Here is a 23,422-nt window from a genome sequence, read left to right as displayed (position 1 = left end):
TTCTTGATGCTTCTACAGCTGAGCTGAAAGGGCTCTTTGGGTATTACACAACTCCAACCTCCTCTCTGAAAAGAGGAGAAACTGGATGTCTGGAGAAATGGCCGTGAGCTGCAGAATCAGAACTCCAGAACCCGCACGCAGGCTGCTTCGTGTTATGACAATGCTGCCACCTGGTGGTCATCCATAGCAGACGGGACACGCTCATAGCAACTGGGGTGCCTTCAGACCCCTTCACTACCATCTACTTCCGCACCCCCTGCAGATGCTGGGTCACCAAAAGCCTTCCTCTCCCATTAATTCCACGGCAGCCTGTCTTCACTGAACCCCAGCCTGCTAGAGATGAGCTGGTGTGACGTGATGAAGGGTGTAATTCATGGCTATGGACACAGAGGTTTGAGCCGTGGTTCAGCCCATTTTTTTTTTTCTTTTTTAAATATCTACTTACTTATTCATTCATTTATTTTTATGTATGAGTGCTCTGTCTGCACGTATGCCTGCATTACAGAAGAGGGCATCAGACCCCATACAGATGGTTGTGAGCCACCATGTGGTTGCTGGGAATTGAACTTAGGACCTCTGGAAGAGAGAACAGCCAGTGCTCTTAACCTCTGAGCCATCTCTCCAGCCCTGGTTCAGCCCATTTCTATTGATGATATTACTTTCTTTCTTTTTGTTTTGTTTTGTTTTGTTTTTTGAGACAGGGCTTATCTGTGTAGCTTTGGAGCCTTTCCTGGAACTCACTCTGTAGCCCAGGCTGGCCTCTGCCTCCCAAGTGCTGGGATTAAAGGCGTGTACCACCACCACCACCACCACCACCACCACCACCACCGCCACCACCACCGCCTGGATTGATCATATTACTTTCCATAGTTGTGTACACTGAGGCAAGCTGCTTAACCTCTCTAACACTGTTTACCCTCCTGTAAGGCATGGGTAGTTGGGTAGTAACAGTGCTTTTCTCAAGGTAGTTGAATGAGACACTGAGTGGACAAGCATTTATAGCACACCAGGTATGTGATGTTCTAGGTGCTAGGATACAGCAGTGACCTAAACACAGGAGTCCCAGAGTCACCAAGGCCAGTGGTCTCCAAGTGAGGTCTCTGGATCATCAACCCAGCGTCGCCAGGGAACTTACTAGAAAGGCAGATCTTTGAACCGGGTGATGGTGACGCACGCCTTTAATCCCAGCACTCTGGAGGTAGAGGCAGGATGATCTTGGTGAGTTCGAGGCCAGCCTAGTTTATAGAGCAAGTTCCAGGATGGCCAGGGCTACACAGAGAAACCCTGTCTTGAAAAACAAACAAACAAACAAACAAACAAACAAACAAAAAGGCAAATCATCAAGCCTTTTCCCCAGAGCCCTGGTGTAGCTGAAGTTTTCTCCAGTCCTGCCTGGCCCACAGTCAGAACAAATCTCTCTCACCCGCCAGTCCCCAACCAAGTAAACACACAGAGACTGATATTGCTTACAAACTGTATGGCCGCAGCAGGCTTCTTGTTATCTAGTTCTTATATCTTAAATTAACCCATTACTATTAGTCTGTAAGTTGCCACATAGTTCGTGGCTTACTGGTACCTTACATCTCACTTGTCATGGCGGCGGCTGGCAGCATCTCTCTGCCTCAGCCTTCCACCTCCCAGCATTCTCCTCTCTGCTTGTCCCGCCTATACTTCCTGCCGGGCCGCTGGCCAATCAGTGTTTTATTTATTAACCCATCAGAGCAACACATTTAACATACAGAATATCCCACAGCACCCTGGAAGCAGAGGCCCTGAGATCTGGATTGCAGATATGCTCCTGTCTCAGAAACTCTGGGCTTGGTGAGAGAGACACATGTATTGGATGGAGTTAAACACTATCCACAGGCAAGATAATGGGTAAATGGCTTAGGAATGATGCCATAGGACATTAATGATGGCCTGGTGTGATGGTCAGGGAGATGTCTGATAAAATTACTAGTTCCAGAAGAGATCTGAAAAGCAAGGTGTGTGTGCACGCATGCACCGACCGGGTGGGCATGTGTAGGTGGAGGACATCAGGTGTCCTGCGCTGCCACTCTCTGCCTTAGTCTCTTGAAACAGGATCTCTCACTGAACCCAGAGCTAGGCTGGTGGCGAGCAAATCTCAGTCTTCTCTCTCTGTCCTATGCATGCTGGGTTTATAGCTGTTCATAGCCACGCCCAACTTTTTACATGGGTGCTGGAGATTTGAACTTAAGTCTTCATGCTTGTGCAATAAGCACTGTATCCATCTCCCTAGTCCAACAATGACTTATAGCATACGAGCAATACCTAGCTGCTTGACCCAGCTGCTTGGAGAGGTTGAGGACTGTGGTCTTTAGACTTTGGCTTTCAGAGGAGAGAAGCATGTGATCAAACCCTGTGCCGTATCACTGAGTTCCACCCCAACCTACAGCCTTTTTGGATTAGTCATAGACCAGTTTAAAATCGAGATTTAAAATCCTGCCAGGCATGGTGGCTTGCTCCTTTAATCCCAGAGATGGAGACAGAGGTAGGTGGATCTCTATGCATCAAAGCCAGTCTGGTCTCTATAGTGAGTTCTGGGACAGACAGGGCTGCAAAAAACTAAAGGGGAAGGAAGGGAGGAAGGAAGGAAGGAAGGAGGGAGAGAGGGAGAGAGAACGATTAAAGAGATTGTCTCAGCCGGGCAGTGGTGGCGCACGACTTTTTTTTTTTTTTTTTTTTCCGAGACAGGGTTTCTCTGTGTAGCTTTGTGCCTTTCCTGGAACTCACTTGGTAGCCCAGGCTGGCCTCGAACTCACAGAGATCCGCCTGGCTCTGCCTCCTGAGTGCTGGGATTAAAGGCGTGCGCCACCACCGCCCGGCTTACATGGTGTATTTGTTAAGCACTTCATATATAGTCATTTCAGACTCTAGTATCTGAAGTCTTTAGGGGTATCTACAATCTGTTCCATCTTTGTGCTAGCCCTTCTGGTGACTGGTTTCCAGGTATACTGATTTCATATGAACTTATATTTGGTTTTATGTTGTCTGTGGGGAACTGGGGGCCCCAGTTGAGGAAAGCCTTCAACGGTGAAAGTTCGCTTTTTCTTCTGCCAGGAGCTGGGCCGCATTAGCTAAGAAATCTATTTCTTACTTGATGTGAATGTCAGGTTTAGCTCCCTCAGGTTTAATTGGGAAAAGACAAGAAGACATGGCCAGCCTTACTCCCCTGACCATGAATTAGCTCCAGTATTTGCTGTCCGACAGCTGTAGGCTGGCAGCTTTCTCTCCCCTAATCCATTTGGTCTCTGTCTCTGTCTCTCTCTCTGGTTTTTCGAGACAGGGTTTCTCTGTGCAGTCCTGGCTGTCCTGGAACTCACTCTGTAGACCAGGCTGGCTTCAAACTCAATGATCCATCTGCCTCTGCCTCCTGAGTGCTGGGATTAAAGGTGTGTTTGGATGTTCTTTTTCTTAGATTTCTTGTAAGCGCTTGCCCAAGATTCACTTTACTTCTCTGGAGCTGTGGAATGTATGTTGTTTGTTTATTTGTTGTTTTGTTTTTCGATTTACTCAGGATCTAGGTAAGTGCTTCAAAGTACTGACTTGGATGAGTACAGAGGCAGGAGGGAGTCCCTTCATCTCTTCTTTCCGTGGTTTATCAGTCTCTGTCGAATCCCTACTTTTGCAGGCCGGGCTGGGAGCAGCAGTAGCAGGTGCAGAGCAGGGACTGTTCCCTGTCAGAGACAACACAGGAGTGGAGGAATGGGATATTGCAATAAATAGCTGGCCAGTGGTACCCCTCAGGAACAAAAAGGTGCTATGAGAATTCAAGGGAGGAACACCGTGAGAAGAAGCCTCTAGACCAGTGGTTCTCAGCCTTCCTAATGCTGTGACCCTTCAATACAGTTTAATAATGTTGTAGTGACCCCCAACCAAAAATTATTTTTGTTGCTATTTCATACCTGTTATTTTGCTACTGTTATGGATCGTGATGCAAACATCTGATATACACGATATCTGATAGGTGACTTCTGTGAAAGGATCATTCAACCCTCCCCAAAGGGCTGTGACCCACAGGTTGAGAACCAGTTCTCTAGAAGCTAGCTTTGTAAGAAAAAACACTCTCTAACAGATGAGTAGAAAGTAGTTGAGGCCCAGAGGGGAAGAGCAGGGAGCGTGGGGGAAGGCTGGAGTGGAAAAAGAGAAACGAAAGGTGTTAGGCTTGGCTTGGGCAGAGGGAGAGGGCCCAGGGTGTGAGCATGCTAGCCCAAAGGCTGAGGAGATTCCATGAAGAGACTAGGTTCTGTGCTGGAGAAAAGGAGAAAGGTGTAACTAAATGGGACAGAACGGTTTACTATGCAGAGCTGGGAGATGACCCCGGGCCTGAGATATTAAAACCTCCACTGAGCACCCCCAGTCCCTCAATTTAGTGTCCACGGGCTACAGGAAAAATGGGGTGACTAAGTGGGAGAAAAACCATTCCACGAAGTCCAGTGAGTGGGTAGCCAGGAGCAGGGCAGTGTTGGGTGGCAGCCATCTCCAGAGGGACGATAGGGTTGCCAGCTTCCTGCTTACCTGCTGAGGCTGGGTTCCCAAGCTCTGTAGAGGTCAGGTAGGTAACAGTGTATGTCTTGCACTGTCTGCCTCAGAGGCCCATAGACTGCTAGAGTCCAAGATGACCACAACTTAGCCGTCCTTAAAAAAAAAAAAAAAAAAAAAAAAAAAAGCCGGGTGGTGGTGGTGCACGCCTTTAATCCCAGCACTCAGGAGGCAGAGTCAGGCGAATCTCTGAGTTCGAGTCCTGCCTGGTCTACAAAGTGAGATCCAGGACAGGCTCCAAAGCTACACAGAGAAACCCTGTCTTGAAAAAAACCAAAAAAAGAAAAAACCACCAATCCAAAAACCAATCAACCCTGAAAGGACTTCGAGTGACCCAGCTGACTGCATCCCCGGTTACCAGGGAACAGGACAAGTTGCAATGTTCCTTCACAGGAAACGAGGGGACTGCTCCAAGCCCCTGCCAGCATGCTTGCATCAGGGTTCCAGCCAGCTGTCCTTTATACACTTGGCACAAGAGCTGAACAGGCTTAAGAATAGCAGCAGCTTGTCTGGCTAAACACTTCATCCTGTGATCCCCTCCGAGGCACAGCACCACAGCGGTCCGCACTAAAAGGCTGCGCTGCAGTCCCAACATGGCAGACGGAAGCTGTGGAATGGCCTCCTCCTGTGTGCCACACTCACCTAGAAACCAGACCCACGGGAGGAAATCACACCCCTGCAGCAATTTCATCTGATAGTAAGTTAAAGATAACGTACATGTTCTCATCTACTACATACCCGGTGTCCCTTGCTATCTGCCGCTGCTGTGATATATTTGTCAAAAGAAATGACACTGGTACATATCCTCAGTCTCCTCCGGTCTTGTCTTTGACATTCATGAATATGACAATTTAAGGAGTTTTGTTTTTTGTAGATCTAATTCAGTCCCAGGTTTCTCTTGTTTAGGTTGAGGCTATGAGTCTTCTGGAAGAATTCTGTGGTGAGGTGCTCTTGCCATGACCAGAGGGCCTGTGCATGACATGATTTCAGAGGTGCTATGGGCTTTCTTGGTTACTTCTCTTTTCCCTCGGCCATATTCTATTCACTGGGAAGTGAGTCACCCAGCAGAGCCTACTATTAGAGGGAGGGAGGTCAGCTCAGTGAACTGATCTTAAATTACTTACAATTCTTTAATTAAGGAAGATCTGTGGCCACCCACCCCTACTTTTAAAAATTAAGTTCAGCATGGATTTATGACCGGGGTTTAGCCACACATTATTTTTAAGTGTGCTATTACATTTATTCATGTATGTGTGGGAGTGCACATGTTCCACAGGGCTTTTTTGGAGGCCAGAGGACAACTTGTAGGAGTTGCGCTCTCTTTCCACCATGTGAGTCCCAGGGACTGGATTCAAGTCATCAGGCTTGGAAGCAAATGCTTTTAGTTGCTGAGCCATCTTGCCAATACACATTTAACATTTTTAAACTTTTAATGATTCATTTTTATTTTCATGTATGTGCCTGCTTATAGGTATGTATACCACATGAGTACACCATCCATGGACACCAGAAGAGGGTTCAAGACTCCCTGAAACTGCAGTTAGGAACATTGTGACCTGCCATGTGGGTGCTGAGAATTATACCTGGCTGGGCCCTTTGCAAGAGCAAGCGCCAAACACCCCAAAACCCAGCTCCCCAAAACATCCCCCAATTTCAAATATTTTCCTTTTTGTGTCTGTATGCACATGTATATGAAGGCATCAGACTCTAGAGCTGGAGTAAAAGGCAGAAAGGCAGCTGAGTCCCCAACACCCTATGGGTACTGTGAACGCTGGTCCTCTGCAGAAACAGCAAGTGTTCTTAACCTGAACCATCTATCTCTATACTGCTTATTTTCTCAACCTTTTTCTTTAAAAAAAAAAAAAAAAAATTATTGATTCTTTGGGAATTTCACATCATGCACCCTAACCAACCTTTATTTTTTATTTATTTTTTGGTTTTTCCAGACGGGGTTTCTCTGTGTTGTTTTGGTGCCTGTCCTGGATCTTGCTCTGTAGACCAGGCTGGCCTTGAACTTACTGAGATCCAGCTGGCTCTGCCTCCCAAGTGTCGGGATTAAAGGTGCGTGCCACCACTGCCCGGCTCAACCTTTATTTTTAAAAATGTTATGTGTAGGTAAAAGTTCAGGTGTTTTGCCTTAGTTTATGTCTGTGCAGTGTCCTCTGAGGCCAGAAGAGGCATCGCATCCCCTGGAAGAGCAGCCAGTGCTCTTAACTGCTGAGCCATCTCAGCACCTACATGGCAGCTCACTACTGTCTGTAGTTCCAGTTTCAGGGGATCTGATACCCTCACACACACATGCAGGCAAAGCACCAATGCATATAAAATGAAAATAAATAAACCGTTTTTTAAAAAAATTAAAATCTTTTTGGAAAAACAAAACAAAAACCCCTATATCCTGGATATGGCAGGGCACTCCAGTAATCCCAGCACTCATGAGGCCTAGCAGGAGAATCCAGGTCAGCCTGGGCTAATAGGGAGTCCTGTCCCCCCAAATCAAAACAGTACAACTCAGGAATCAAACGTGTGGCAATGTGCTTGAGAGAACTCAGCAGTTCAGAGTGCTTACTGTCTTCCAGGGGACCGGAGTCAAGCCCCCAGCCTTCAGATCAGGTGGCTCACAACCAACCAAAGCTCCAGCTCCAAGAGTCTAGCAACCTTCCCCATCCCAACACACAGCAGATGCTTATAGACACACACACACACACACACACACACACACACACACACACACACACACACAAACTAAAAACAAGCAAACCAACCAACCAAACACAACACCTTTGCCAATGTTCTAGGGGCTTTTATTTGAAACAAGGTCTCACCATGTGGACCTGAATACAGAGCTCTAGCCCTGTCTGCCTCTGCCTCCCAGAGTGCTGGGGTTAAAGGATGCTTCTATACCTGGCTTTCTTTGAGGGGTTTCAAATTGTAACCCAGTAGAGCCCCAATTGCACAGTACCCTAATTTTGCTAGGATTACAGATGTGCCACCAAGAGCAGTTCTGATAAGTTACTTTTCACACTGGCTTTCTTAGCTGTTACAGGAATAGGAGCACCTAAAAGACTCAGTGTGCGGACATGCCTTTAATCCCAGAACTCTGAAGGCAGAGGCAGTTGGGAAGCTATGAATACCGTTCAGCCAGGCTTACATAGAGACCCTGTCTCAAAGCAAGAAAAAAAGCAAACCCTTCCAGAACACTTAGTACCATCTGAACACCACTGTGTCCTTGGAGCTAGATGCCAGCTTCCGGAAAGCAGAAACCGTTATCTGTTTTATTGCTGATGAAAATAGGACTTGGTGTCTATTTGTGGGGTGACTGATTCTTAGGTACTTTATGTACCAATGTGGAACAACCTCCAAGTGCCAAGGAAAGCAAGGCAAGTGCAAGCTATCCGTCTTGCACAGCCGGTGTGTGGGGTAGGGGAGAAACACACCCACACACGTTTATATATGGCTCAGGTCTTGACGGCTCCTCTTCTGGTTGGGCTACACTTGATCGATCAACAGTTGCGCCCTGCTCTGGCCCTTGAAGAACCAAACTGGAAGCCAGGGGGTGGGGGGTTAAAGGTGAGTCTTCAATCCCAGCACTAAGAGGCAGAGGCCAGCCTGGTCTACAGAGCTAGTTTCAGGATGAGACTGCTGAAAATCTAAAAAGAACCGAACTGGCTGTGTTCATTCCCACTTGGAATCCCAGCACCAAAGGAGGACAAGTCAAGAAAATTGACACAAATTTGAGGCCAGCCTGGACTACAGTGAAACCCACCTCAAGAATCGGTCCATGTTTAGACAACCCACACAGCTCCACTTCTTTGCTGTCTTGTAAATCTTGCTATGTAACCCTGGCTGGCCTGGAACTCTCTAGGTACTGGATGCCAACTTGTGATCCCCTGCTGGGGTTAGAGGTAGTCCCTCCAATGCCTGAGCTATATATAAATAGTTCCACTTTCAAAACAGCACTGGCTGACAAATTAATGCCAGAAGGGCAGCCTCAGCATCTCCTCTCGCTTTCCCATTCTCAGAAAACCAGTCTGCAAACCCAGGCTTGCCCAACCTACAACCTTGAAGCTCCCGCGTGAGTTCCCGTATGCAGTCTTCACACCAAACAATGCACTGCCTTGGTGTGGCCCTGGAAGGTCCTGAAGCGACAGAGGTGTGATGGTCCACACCTTTAATCCTAGCACTCGGGAGGCCGAGGCAAGCAGATCTCGAGTTTGAGGCCAGACTCATCTACACAGTGCGTTTAAGGATAGCCAGGACTATGGAGACACCCTGCCTGAAAACAAAGAAAATTAGAACCAAAATAGCTTTTACAAAGCAATTTATTAACAGAAAATAATTTGAGAAGTCCTGTTCACAGACGGCGACCGCGACGACCACCCTTCCTTCGGGTGCTGTCAGAGGGGATGGGGGTGACATCCTCTGTGAGAAGAAAAAAAATGTCACTGCATGTAGCTACATGAAGACACAGGCCTCCCCAGCCCTGAGACTAGCAGATTTTTTACAACGGCCCACCTCACCTGCCATTTCCTCATCCCAACTCATGTTGGGGGGGACACAGGCTCTGCGAAGGCACACAAACACCAGAGGAGGACACATTCTCGTTCCTACCTAGAGCCTACCGACTCTAATACCAAGTGGCCCTACACCAGCAACTGTGGCCGTTTGCTCTTTAGACTCTGTGTGCAACTCTTCCTCATCTGGACTGTCCCAGGGGGCAGGCTCTAACATTTAGTAAGGAGACAAAGGGTGCCGAAATCAGACCCACAAGTGTTTCTAAGCGTTCCCAACACAGATGGGAAAACACATGATATAACAGATACAGGGGTATTTATGGAGATGAACTCTCACAGTGTCTTTTACAGGCTCTTATAACAAAAGTAACCGCCACCAGTCACCAGACCAGCTTTGAACCATTATGCACATCACATGGTTTGGAAGGGGTCAATGCTTTCAAACAAATGCAAATGTTAGCTAGAGGGGGCACTTACCAATCCGCCCGATCTTCATCCCTGAGCGAGCGAGAGCTCTGAGGGCTGACTGGGCTCCAGGTCCAGGGGTCTTGGTCCTAGAAAATAGAAAATGAAGGATTGTTGGCCAAGTCAGTGGGAATGTTCCTAAAACTCATATGGTTCTAATATACTTCTGAATGGGGGGGGGGGGGGCAGTTAAAGATCTGCACACTGTGAGGGAAGCATATAAAATTTTACTTTGTGGGTCACTCTGATTTTCCTATTACATCATCTCACAACAAAACTAAACCTTTCAAAAGTGCTAAATGAGGGCTGGAGATGGCTCAGCAGAAGAGCACCACCGTTCTAGCAGAGGACCTGGTTCTGTTCTCCATTACCTACACGGCAGCTTACAACCACCTAAAACACCAGTTCCAAGAGATTCACGGTCCTCTTCTGGCCTCCACAGGGAAACTAGTGGTACACACACACAGGCAACACACTCATGTCATTTTTTCCCACCTTTTTTGGCTGTGTGTGTGTGGCAGGACAGAGATATGCTGGGATTAAAGGTGTATGCCACCATGCCTGCAAATCCTTAAGGGGGGGGGGGCACAAGAAACGCCCCTCACCGCACACAGCCACTTGGCCTGCGGCTGTCCTGCTCTGCACTCAGCCTGGCTAAGCTCTCTGCTGCCCCCGCCCCCTTGCTGCCATTCCTACTTTCCAGCTCCCGCATCCAAGATGCAATGTCTTCATGGGACTACCCAAACAGCTTCCTATGCAGCATCTTTCCACTCAGCAGCTGCCTATTCTAGTTTTCATGCCCAAGTCCTTGCTCTCTGCTCCATAAGACATAAGACCCATGAGGCTCCATCCCTGCTTCTTGGAGCACACCTCATGCCAATCATTCCTTTAATGCCTAACTTCTTTCCCACCTCAAGAAATTTCTCTTGTAGTTGTCTATCTGGACTACGCACCCCTGGCTCATCATTTAAGCATCAGTGTTTAGCTCAAGCTGGCCTCAAACTCATTAGGCAACCAATAACCAACTGGAAACTCTTGACCCCCTTGCCTCCACTTTCTGGGACAACAGGCGTGTACGATCACACTCAGTCTAACTGGTGCTGGGAAACGAAGGGTCAGTCTCATGTATACTAAAAAAGCACTCTACAGTAAGGACAAACAAAGGAACAACACTTTTTTTTTTTTGAGGCAGAAGCTCACTGGATAGCCCAGGTTAACCCCAAACTCTAGATCCTCCTCCATTGGTTCCTGAGTGCTAGAATGACAGGTATCAGCCACCATGCCTAACTAGGAACATACATAAACACACATGCCTAAAACAGCTTGCTCTCAGACGTAACGGAGAATCAAATCTCAAATCCACGCCCAGTGAACTTAACGGCCCAGCCCCAGTCTTCCATACCTGTTTCCTCCTGTGGCACGGAGTTTAATATGCAGGGCAGTGATGCCCAGCTCCTTGCACCTCTGGGCCACATCCTGGGCAGCCAACATGGCTGCGTAAGGAGAGGACTCATCTCTGTCAGCCTTTACCTTCATTCCACCAGTCACCCGGCAGATGGTTTCCCTGGGGACAGAAGCAGAGCCATGTCTTCATTTCCCAACAAGGATACATGGAACACTTACTGAACCCCAATGGGCACAGTCCTAACAATTTAGGTATGACAGGCTGGTTAACTTGAGCATACATCCTGATAGTTGTATTTATAGGGGTCCAAAGACCCTATGTAGCCAAACTCCTTATTAATATAATAATAGTTTTGCATTTTTATCTTCATAATCACTTCCACAATGTAACACGTGTGTATAATCTTTAACATACATGGCTGGAAATGTAGCTTAGTTGGTACTGGATGCCCACAAAGCAAAGCCCTAGATTCAACCTCCAAAACCACATAAAACTACAGCAAAGAGGTAGTGGAGGCAGGAGGATCAGAAAGTCAAGTTTATCCTCAGCTATATGAAAGTGTTTTCTCTTATAACTCATGGGAAATTAAGTCAAACGGTAATTCTTTAGAGTGAATCCCATAAACTCCTATACCCATTCCCCCCGCCTCAGCCCCTTTGAGCTTGGTTTTATGCCTCCCTACTCAAGTACTTACTTGCCAGAAAGATCGGTAACATGGACAAAGGTGTCATTGAAGGATGCGAAGATGTGGCAGACACCAAATACATTCTCTCCTTCAGCCACTTGAGGCCCAAGGCTGATGACCTGTTCTTCCTTCTTTTCCTTCCCCTTGCGAGGTGCCATTTCTAAGTGGAAAGAGAACCTCAAAGTTAACAACAGACAAAAGGGTTCCAGAACATTTTTCTTTACCTACTAAAGGAAAACCCAAGCGTTGCTCCTTTGGCTCCCTAATATCCTACCTCTTTGTACCTGGAGGGTTATTGAGTTATAACTAAAAGGAGGTGCCAAGAGAAGAGACAATTTCTCAACAAAAGCTCAAAGCATTTTTAGGATCAGTCTATGGTTCCAGCAACGGACCACAAGCATCTCTTTCACAAGCAACTATCTAAAATTGACAACACAGAACTCGGGTCTGGGGCCCAAGTTCCACTCCCAACTCCCCTCTCCCCTTCCTCAAGCTTGGAGGTTTGTTTGTCCATGTTGACACAACTGAAGTCACTGCCAGGCAGCCGAATAGCAGAGGCCACGCTTAATTTTGCTTTTGCTATTTTTACGAACTGTAAATACATCAGACACGCAACCCCTGTATAGAGTCATGTTCCTAGCAGGTTGACAACCGCTGCTCTAGCCTAGAATGTAAGTGCAGTCACAGGACTTAGGGAAAAGATACAAACAAGGAGGTTGGTTTTTTGCCAAAAGTTGCAGGCAGGCCTTTGACCAATCTGAGGCTAAGGACCAGAACAACCAACCAACACTTTCAGAAGAAACTAGTACTGAGCAGCACTCATGAAAATCAGGCCATATCCCAGCAAATAGGAGGGTCTGTCCAGGACGAGGCAGTGTCAAAGCCTGTCTTTTATTCTCTTCCTAGAACCAAGAAGCCCCTACTCCACAAACTGCCCCACCCCCAGGCCTTAAAGTCGGTTTCAACTACTCCTGGGATCTCTCCAGCGCCTTCCTCATGGACTATCTGTGGCCTATTAATCAAACGCACAAGGGCAGGTCTAGGAGGTACCGTCACCTGCCCTTACCCCCAAACTAGGCTAACAAACACGATCCGGTAGGGTACTAATCGCTCCAGCTTCATGTCTACTCAATGTAGCTTTGCCGTCCTCAGTGGAGATTTTAGAGGATGATTATCCAGGAAAATGTAAACATATGGCATCGGTCCTACTCTACTAGGGAGCACCCCGACAGGCAATGTGCCCGACTCAGGGGGGTTAGGGAGCACCCCGACAGGCAATGTGCCCGACTCAGGGGGGTTAGGGAGCACCCCGACAAGCAATGTGTCCGACTCAGGGGGGTTAGGGAGCACCCCGACAGGCAATGTGTCCGACTCAGGGGTTAGGGAGCACCCCGACAGGCAATGTGCCCGACTCAGGGGGGGTTAACCACCGTGGATTAGCAGCACTCCGCACAGGGACGGGGTTTTCTGACTTTCCCTTTTACTCTTCGATTTACAGAGGGGCCCGGTACGACTCCTACTCGTGTTTTTCCCGGGAGGCCCAGGGCAGGACCCGCACCCACTGCCGACTTCCCGATCTCAGGCCAGAAGGCCGCCTCCGGGACACGGCGCAGCCCAGGGCCCCGTGGGTCGCGGCGGCGGGATGGCCGCCCGTCTCTCCCACGCACCGGGCTCGGCTACCGCGCACAGACCCCGGCCCCGACCCCGCAGATGCCCCGGGCCGGAGGATGCCGCACGATTCTCGGCGGCCGGGCCTCCTACCTGAACGTCGTCTCCCGACTCCTCCACCGGAAAGAGAGAGGCGGAAGGGGCGGGCAGACGGGTCACTACCGTGTTCCGGAAGTGTACCGCTGGGGTCACGGAGCGACGCCGGCTCCCCGGAAGAAGCCTGTAATCACTGTTTCCAAGGAGGCTAAAGCTGCCAGCGAGGAAGATGGCTTATTAAGGACGCCGGGTGCTGCGTGTCGCTGCGACCCGATCTGCCTAGGAGACGGCGCGGAGCGGGACACGCGCGGGAGAAGAGGCGGGCTAGGCTCCAGGTCGCGGTGGCCGCAGCTAGACGGACTTCCGCCATCAGGACCTCAGGCCAGGCGGCCTGGAAGCGACAGCGCGCCTCGTGGTACGGAGGAGAATAACAGCAACCACAGAACAGCCTTGTAATGCCGCTTTGGCCCATTTTGCACAGTACAGAGAGCACTTACATGCTACCCTGCACTAAAGCATCTTATATTCGGTGTTTCAGTTAATTCTCTCGACACAAACTAGATACTTTTGATTTCCATTGTACAGATAGGTGTATGAACTGAGACCACGTATGTGGTTGATTTGGGGATTATGACATAAAAGCCCCATGTTTAATAGTCATTTTCATATATCCCTCTAATAAGAGTATTGCAGAATCTTGACGAATTGGGAGATTTGTCGATGGAAATGAGGAGAAGGGCGGAGAAATGTTCCTTGTAAAACTTGAAAAACGGGCTGGAGAGATGGCTCAGAGGTTAAGAGCACTGGCTGCTCTTCCAGAGGTCCTGAGTTCAATTCCTAGCAACCACATGGTGGCTCACAACCATCTGTAATGAGATCTGGTGCCCTCTTCTGGCCTGCAGGGACACATGCAGGCAGAATACTGTATACATACAAATAAATAAATCTAAAAAAAAAAACAACTTGAAAAACATGGATACAATATACACACACACATACGCTGGCTGTACATACATCCATAGAGTCATATTACAGAGCATGGCAAACAGTAGCGCTACATATACAGAGACACAGATACATATAGCTAAAGAATAATTTTTTGTTGTTGTTTTTCGAGACAGGGTTTCTCAGTGTAGCTTTGCGACTTTCCTGGAACTATCACTTGGTAGCCCAGGCTGGCCTCGAACTCACAGAGATCCGCCTGCCTCTGCCTCCCCAGTGCTGGGATTAAAGGCATGTGCCACCACCGCCTGGCTAAATAATAAAATTTATATATTGCATATAGTTCTCTGTGTACTGGAATTGATACCATTCTGAAAGACTTCAGCTACATTTAGGGAAATTTTTATTCTTCTGAGACAGGGTCTCACTGTGTCACCTGGAACTCGCTGTGTAGATCAGGCTGGCCTGGAACTCACAGAGATCCACCTGTCTCTGCTCCAGACCACTAGGATCAAAGGTGTGTGTCGCCGGGTAGTGGCGGTGCACCCCTTTAATCCCAGCACTGGGGAGGCAGAGCCAGGTGGATCTCTGTGAGTTCCAGGCCAGCCTGGTCTACAGAGCCAATTCCAGGATAGGCTCTGAAAGCTACACAGAAAATCCCTGTCTCAAAAAACAAACAAGCCCTCCCCCTCAAAAAAAAAAAAAAAGAAAAAGAAAAGTAAGAAAGAAAAGAAAGAAAGAAACAGACCTCCCCACTAATCTTACATTCTTACATTTAGCATGTTGTCTTTCCCAGTATTACTTAGGGATATACATATGGGAAAGGGCCTAGGGGAGGTAGACAAGATCTCTTGTACCCCAAGCTGGCCTTGAACTGCCTGTATTGCTGAGGGTAACCTTGAACTCCTGACTCTTGCTTCTGCCTCCTGAGTGCTGGGATTATAGATACATACCATCATGCATGGCTTTTTTTTCTCCTTTCTTTCTTGTTTTTGTTTTTTGTTTGTTTTTTAAGACAGGATCTCATGTAGTCTAGACTGGTATGGAACTTGGTGTGTAGCTCAGACTGCCCTTGAACTCCTGATCTTCCTGCTTCTACTTTCAGACTTCTGGTATTACAGGTGTATGTTGCCACACCCAGCAGGGTGCTTTAAAAAAGCCGTGTTTATGGTAGACAATTCACACTAAACAAAAAATAGGTAGAGAAGCTGGGAGTGGTGATGCAAACCTTTTACCCTAATATTTGGAGACTGAGGCAGGTGGAGGTTTGTGAATTCAAGATCAACCTAGTTTACAGTGAGTTCCAGAGTTCCAGGCCAACCAGGGCTATATAGTGAGATCCTGCCTAAAAAAAAAAAAATAAAAAATAAGGGGGCTTGGAGAGATGGCTCAGTGGTTAAGGGTACCAACTTCTCTTCCAGAGGACACAGATTTGATTCCCAGCACTCACATGACAACTCACAACAATCTGTAACACCATTCCCAAGAGATCTGACGCCCTCTTTAGCCCTCCTCGGGCACTGCATGCGTGTGGTGCACAGGTACACTTGCAGATAAATACTCATACACATAAAATAAAAGTAAATAAAATCTAAAGAACTTATTTATTTATTTATTTATTTATTTATTTATTTATTTATTTATTTATTTATTTATTATGTACATAGTGTTCTGCCTGCACATATCCCTGCAGGCCAGAAGAGGGCACCAGATCTCATTACAGATGGTTGTGAGCCACCCTGTGGTTGCTGGGAATTGAACTCAGGACCTCAGGAAGAGCAGCCATTGCTGTTAACCTCTGAGCCATCTCTCCAGCCCCTAAAGAGGAATTTTAAAATGTGTGTGTCTGCATATGTATGAGAAGCACTGAAGGTCTTAGTGGTGTGCCTGGTGCCTGTGAAAGTCAGAAGGGGGTGGCAGAGCCCGTGGAACTGGAGTTATGAATGGCTGTGAGCCAACATCTGGGCACTGGGAACTGAACCGGGTCCTCTGCTGGAGCCAGAGTAAGAGCAATTGCAGTAAGTGCTCTTAACCACTGAGCATCTCTCCAGTCCCCAAGCCTGAGAATTTTAACATAGACTTAAATGAAGTTAATAGAAAGCAAGAAACAAGGAAAATAGAACACAGCCAGTATGTGTGTGGCTTCTCGGGAGTCAGCCCTTGGTTTTGCTTGTTCGTATGTTTGTTTGAGACAAGGTCTTAAGTAGGGGGAGCTGGTCCTGAACTCCCCATCATCCTTCGTCTGGCTCCAAGTGTTGTAATTACAGGTATGTGCTACCTTGTGTAGCTGAGACCTCTCTTTAAGGATGGGTTTGTCTGTTTGCATCTTTTCCATGAACTGCTTATATTCTTTAAAGATTAGGACTTTCTTGTTCTCGGGTAGTATGTTGCTCAGTAGAGGGAGTATATTACCAGAGATGAGAGCTATGAAGTGAGTTCCTGCTTCGAGTCCAGACTGTATGAACAATGCTGTAAACCTCTGGGAGGAAAGGCTCCGTGGAGGGAGCAGGGCTGAAGGCAACCTACACAGTCACCCAAGCTGGCCTCCTGCTCTCTGGCCTGATGCCTCAGCTTCCTGAGAGCTGGGATTACATGCATGCACCACTATGCTTGGCCCTTAACCTCTTACCCAACCATCTTCCCATCTTCCCTACTGAGGCTGCCCTGCTCACATGTTGTTACCAGGACCTGTGAGTCTCCCCAGCCACCGTCTCAGTCTCAGGCCCTAGACCCTGATCAAAAGCAACAGGCGGCGTGTGGACTTTAACCATCCCTTGGTGAATATTCCATCTGAACGCTTAATTAATCGCTCCCACCATCTCCATGCTGTCCTTCATGCTGTGGACATTCCTCCAGCTGTCCAGCTTCAAGGACATGCTCAGTCACTACCACCATTCTTTACTCTCGCTTTCTGTTCCCTTGTCTCCTCTTGAGAAAAATCACAGCGTCTAACATCTCCGCAGTTGAGGAGAGGTCTGAGGGGGCAGAGACTGCAGAGGGGCCTCCAGCACCCACTCCCCCACCCCCCGGAACTAATGTGGGAAGGTAAAGGTGCCATGAGACTAGTGGGTGTGTCCAGTGGGTAGCAGTGGGGGCTGTCGAACCCTCATCATGCCCAGTGACTCATCTAACTCAGCTTTCCCAGTGTCCAGATGAGGCAGGGGTTTTTATTTCCCTCATTTCGCAAACTAAGGAACAAATAAAATGCTTCAACGCTGTTGTGGCACAGGCTTTTGGTCCAAGTACTTGGAAGGCTGAAGGAAGAGAATCGCTTCAAGTCTGAGGCCAGCCTAGTCTACATCGTAAGCTCCAGGCTAGTCAGAACAACACAGCAAGACCCTGTCAGAACAATAAAAAAACAAGTGTCCTAGCTTCTCTGTGTGCTGCTGTGATTAAATACCCTGACAGAAGCAACTTGAGGAGGAAGGGTTTATGTTAGTCTACTGTCCAAGGTCTAGTCCACAGAGGTGTGGAAGTCACAGCCACAGGAACTTGAAGCCCCTGGCCACATCACATCTATATCAGGAAGCAGAGAGCAATAAATGAATGCATGTTACTGCTCAGCAGCCCTCTGTACTGATCCAGCCCAAGGTCCCCAAGCCCAGAGAATAGTGACACCCAGTGAGAAGGTCTTCACAATTAATGTGATTAAGACATCTCTTATAGCCGGGCGGTGGCTCACACATTTAGTCCCAGCCCTCGGGAGGCAGAGGCTGGGGGATCTCTGTGAGTTCTAAGCCAGCCTGGTCTAAAGAGTGAGTTCTAGGACAGGCTGTAAACCCTGTCTCGAAAAACAAAAACAAAACAAAACAAAACAAAAAAACCAAACAAACAAAAAAAGAAATCTTTCATAGCCAGGTCTGGTGATACAGGCCTTTAATTCCAGCACTTGGGAGAGGCAGACTGTGGTGGTATTTTACTTATACTGAAATGTGATTTTAATTGTATGTTAATAAATAAAGTTGTCTGGGGGTCAGAGCTATTAGAGCCATAGCAAGTGCGTGGCGGCGGTGGCGCACGCCTTTAAGGACCTGGAGGGCGGTACATTCAGGCAGTGACGAGGCAGTCACATGTTTGGGTTTACAACCAATGAGAAGGCAGAACAGCTAGAGTATATAAAGACATACACACAGGAAATAGGTCCTTTTCGGAGAGCTCTCTTGGCTGAAGAGGATCCCTGAATCAGGAAGGGTGAGGCTCTTAGCTCTGACCTCTTGACTTTCTTCTCTGAATTGGCTCTGTGTTTCTTATTTAATAAGACCGTTGGTTACATCTACATTTGGCGCCCAACGTGACAAGAATCCATTAAAAACCGCTTAACTTGGCTTGGCGGCAGGTCCGGTTTCCCACCAGGGCGGCCGGCAGGTCCGGTCTCCCGCCAGGGCGGCCGGCTCCCTAGCCCGGGCCCAGGTCGGCTTGGCCTCAGGCCGGACTAACTTTGAACTACTTGCTTAAAGCCGGTGCTACAGACAGTTCAGGCCTGCCCTGCCAAACAGGGCCCCTGCCTGTAAAGCCAACACACGTGGTTGGAGCTTAAGGTAGCCAGAGCCAAGGCTTGACTAGGCTCAAGCGGGAACACGTGGCTGGATTCAAATTCTTAGGCAGAACTTGTGGCTACGGTTCTTGCGTGTTCTCTCTCTCTCTCTCTCTCTCTCTCTCTCTCTCTCTCTCTTTTCTCTTTCTCTCTGGATTCACACCTCGGACACTAGGAGGCTGTTTTGAAATTCCCTCGGATTGGTACTGTTCTACGAGGACTTGGTAAGTCACTTAACATATCAAATATTTTAAAGGAAACTATTTAAAAGAGAAATTTTTTTCCACATTTAAAAAAAATGGGTTTTCTGTGTTCATTGGAAGAAAATTGGGCTTTGTTTGTAATTTTAGACAGTCTGACAATGGAACAGTTATATGAGAAGATTAATGTTGACGGAATTATGCATTTTATTACTATGCTTATTCTCATTTTATTATTTAAAAAGATAGTCAATTTAAGTGCCAGGATGACAGCTTTAGAAAAACTTGATAAACCTGTAAAAACTCAGACAGAAGAAACTAACAGTGAAGTTGCTTCAAGATTGGATCATAGGGTTACAGAAAGAAAGCCTGTTTTCACACAGTCACCCTTAGTTTGTCCAGTAACCTTACAGCAGTTGCCTGATCAAATGACTACACAAAATATTTGGGCTCCAATTGAAATGTTAGATTTACGAAGGTTTAAGGAGGCAATAGTATCTTATGGCATGCATTCCCCATATGTAAAGCAAATGTTAAACTCTTGGTCAACATATAATAGGATTGTACCACAGGACTGGCGGGAGCTGGCACAAGCTGTTCTTGAACCCAGTCAAAGGCTTCAGTGGCTAACTTGGTTCAAGGATGAAGCTAAAAACATAGAAAAACAGTGGAGGGATAAAGGAATACAAGTCTGCCAGGATCAGCTTATTGGAGAAGGTCAATATGCTTCAGCACAAGCACAATGTTTATATGATGTCCAAACCCTAATTTTATGTCGAACAGCAGCCTTGAATGCATGGGACAGAGTTGAGGAACCAGGAAAAAAAACTGAGTCATTTACAAAGGTTGTACAAGGCCCAAAAGAATCTTTCACAGATTTTTTACAAAGACTGGCTTCAGCAGTAAAGAGAATGGTCCCGGATTCAGAAGCTAGTAAGATAATAATTGAATCTTTGGCCTTTGAGAATGCGAATGCAGCATGCAAAACAATAATCAGGCCGTTAAAGGCAAGATCTGCACCTTTGGAAGATTGGATTAGAGATACAGTTAATGTTGAAGCTCATGAGCATGATGATACGTGGGTAGGAGAAGCAATTTCAAAAGGTTTGAACAAGAGAAACCTCTTAATTAGAGGAGGTGATAGTTCTTCAACCAGCATGAACATCCAATTAAAACTAACTTATACCAGTAAAACATGTCTTTTCATTTAATCAGATAATAACTTGCCAAAAAGGAACATCCCCAAAATTAGTCTTGGGGAAAGGTTTTTGTTTTTGTTTTTTAGGAGAATGAAGGTTAAGGAATCTGAAGAACACTGGACAAATGAGACAACTGAAGAAAAGGGACAAATCATCTATCCCAGGAAACAGAGTGAAACGGCGTATGGGTATATATTATCTAAAAAATTTTATGTCTTCCTAAATGTTTGTTTCTGCTTTTCTCTAAAAATTTAACACTATTGGTCTTCTAATAGTCCCAGTTCAATTAAAATTTAAAGCTGACTTTAGAGTTGGAGAATGGCTCTCTCCTTCTTTAAACTCAAGCATGTTGTTAAAAGGAAAATGCAAACTCCCTGTATCATGCCAGAATAAAAGAGCCATCTTCTGCTATGGGACAGGAGAAAAGCCAAATTAAGTAAGGGACTATTCTATTACTAATCTCAACTCTTTGATTCTATTCTGATTCTTTAAAACTTTTAAAGTATAAATTTCATATCAAAATTTACAAGATTAATATATATAGATATATAGTTATATATACATTTTAAACTTTGTTAAGATATGAATGGTCATATAGAGTACTAATTAATTCTAGAAAAAAAGGCTTCAATTAGCTGCATATATATGTCTTTGTGTTCGAGTCTCTTAACAGTTTTCTGCAGGAAATCACGGTCAGGCCTAACATCAACTGAAGTCTCCAGGAAGAAGTTGGGGCCCCACAACAACAACAATTCCACGTGGACAATAATAATATCACCAATACTAAGCTGACAAACATCATCTACAGATCAGCTTTGAACTACAAGGTGCTCAGAGCAATTTTGAGATGACTAGCTGAGATGATCCAATCTCAAAGACTACTTGAATAAAGACTTGAGATAAACCCTGAATTTTGGCATTATACACAGACTGGATAATGAAGGACATAGTTACCTTTCCTAGAATTTGACAATTAACCTAAAATTTTTCTTTCAGGATAAAGATACCTTCGCCCATACCCAGCAGGAAGCAATTTTAAGAATACGACGCCCACATTCCCAAAGAGGTGGTGTGGGGCGGGTGGTTTTTTGGTCTTTTTAATGGGTTTTGGGTCTGGGATAATTTTCATTGTTTAGGGGGTTGGTTACAAGTTGTTGTCAAGGGTTAGGAAAAAGGCTAAGCAAAAGAGATTAGATTTAAGGTTCTTGTTTAAAAAAAAAAGAGAAAGAAAGAAGAAGAAAAAGACAATTACTAGTTTTAAATACTTTACATTGGATTGGATTGTTTTATATTGTATACAAATTATATATATATTGAAATTGATATTGTTAGAAAATGCTATATGTATATTCCTAATTGTACTTATACCGTTCATTTAACAATGCAATTTTCTGATCCTTGAATGTTATTATTACCAACTATTAGGATATAAAGAAATGAAAGTTAGTAGTTAGACATTACAATAGAACTTGTAGTCATATTAGGTATGTTTTAAAAATTGAGCAGATATATTTTAGACAGGTCATCTTCAAACCCTTCAGAGATCTACAGAATATGGCATTTAAAATGTTTTAATAACTTAGAAAATTTTTCTTTTTTGTTATGATTATGAGACATGTCGGCTCCTGGCAGTACCAATCTACTTCAGAGAAAATATGGGCAATGAAGAAACTGCATATGGAGTTAACTTTCATTGTGGCAAAAGTTAGCCACTGGACAACAAAGTATCCTCGAATCAACTGCTGACAAAATGAACAGACAGGACATGAAACAAAGGACTACTGATTCTTGCCAAAACAAGTGTGGTTATGGCTTTATCAAAAGGCATCTTCGGAGGCCAGGACAATATGGCACCATCCCTGAAATGGCCTTCACAATTCGGAAAAGGTACAGTGCCCCTTTCTTCAAAGGCAGCTGAATAGGCAGTGGGCTGATGGCTTCTGATGTGCAATGGAACAGCAGCTGAAACAGTTATTCTTGAAGAGTAACTAAGCTCACGCCTCTCAATAGTAAACTGGCATTTGACAGAGGGATGTGGAGAAGAACGGGATGCTGAGATGAAGCCATATATACACAGCCAAGAAGAATGGACAGTTGAATTAAAAAACCATCAACAATTTCCAGAATTTAAAATCCTGAATCATGACATGACACTAGTGGAATTCAGGTGTTTCTGGTACATGGACTGCTCTCACCCAATGTGAGGTTGAACTGTTGACCTTGTGTACATCCTACTTCACAAATGAGTCTGTCAGATATGCCAAGCCTATAGACTGAAGATATGCCCCAGCACTGCGGAGAAACCTCAGGTGACTGTCCAGACAGCTGGCTGTTTCTGTCAACTCACAAATTTTTTTTGGAAGTTGCTTGTATGCACTTTCTGTTTTTATTTTTGTTAGCTAATGTTATTTCCTTCTTGGGTCTCTGAGGGAGTTGAAGATTAGTTAGTTATAGTTGAAGGTTAGTTAGTTATAGTTGAAGATTAATTAGGATAGAAAGTGAATTAGATACATTTTGGACTTAACAAAATAGGATAGATAATGAAATTATTTTCTCTGAATTTGTCAAATACAAATGGACTAGACATTGTTTAGACATTTATTACTTGTATATATTGTATATAGTCATTGTACTTTTGTATATAGTTTTTCTTTTGTTAGTTATAACCTTTTTCTTTTTTTTCCTTTTTATTAAAATAGAAAAGGGGAAATGTGGTGGTATTTTACTTGTACTGAAATGTGATTTTAATTGTATGTTAATAAATAAAGTTGTCTGGGGGTCAGAGCTATTAGAGCCATAGCAAGTGTGTGGCGGCGGTGGCGCACGCCTTTAAGGACATTCAGGCAGTGATGAGGCAGTCACATGTTTGGGTTTACAACCAATGAGAAGGCAGAACAGCTAGAGTATATAAAGTCATACACACAGGAAGTAGGTCCCTTTTTTCGGAGAGCTCTCTTGGCTGAAGAGGATCCCTGAATCAGGAAGGGTGAGGCTCTTAGCTCTGACCTCTTGACTTTCTTCTCTGAATTGGCTCTGTGTTTCTTATTTAATAAGACCGTTGGTTACATCTACAGCAGACAGATCTCTGACAGTTCAAGGCCAGCCTGGTCTACATGATGAGTTTTAGGTCAGCTAGAGCTACATAGTGAGAGCCTGTCTTTAAAAGGAAAGAAATCCTTAACAGACACACTCAGAGGCCTTTCTCAGGTGA

At 45.7% G+C, this 23,422-nt stretch overlaps 1 protein-coding gene across 1 annotated transcript; it reads right to left on the bottom strand.

The window, feature by feature from the left end:
* Positions 1-8,867: 8,867 nt before the first annotated feature.
* On the bottom strand, positions 8,868-13,523 carry Rps14 (ribosomal protein S14). Its single transcript, XM_052742247.1, has 5 exons — positions 13,394-13,523; positions 11,642-11,792; positions 10,945-11,106; positions 9,555-9,631; positions 8,868-8,985 (listed from the first exon to the last, which is right to left on the bottom strand). Exons 2-5 carry the CDS (start codon positions 11,788-11,790, stop codon positions 8,918-8,920), a joined length of 456 nt encoding a protein of 151 aa, XP_052598207.1. The 5' UTR covers positions 11,791-11,792; positions 13,394-13,523; the 3' UTR covers positions 8,868-8,917.
* Positions 13,524-23,422: the final 9,899 nt, after the last annotated feature.

Source organism: Peromyscus californicus, unplaced genomic scaffold, assembly GCF_007827085.1.
Source record: "Peromyscus californicus insignis strain IS unplaced genomic scaffold, ASM782708v3 Scaffold_17__1_contigs__length_78620276, whole genome shotgun sequence".
In the NCBI taxonomy this organism is placed as follows: Eukaryota; Metazoa; Chordata; class Mammalia; order Rodentia; family Cricetidae; genus Peromyscus; species Peromyscus californicus.
Note: the sequence above shows the minus strand (reverse complement) of the source record. Positions and strands in the feature narration are given on the sequence as shown.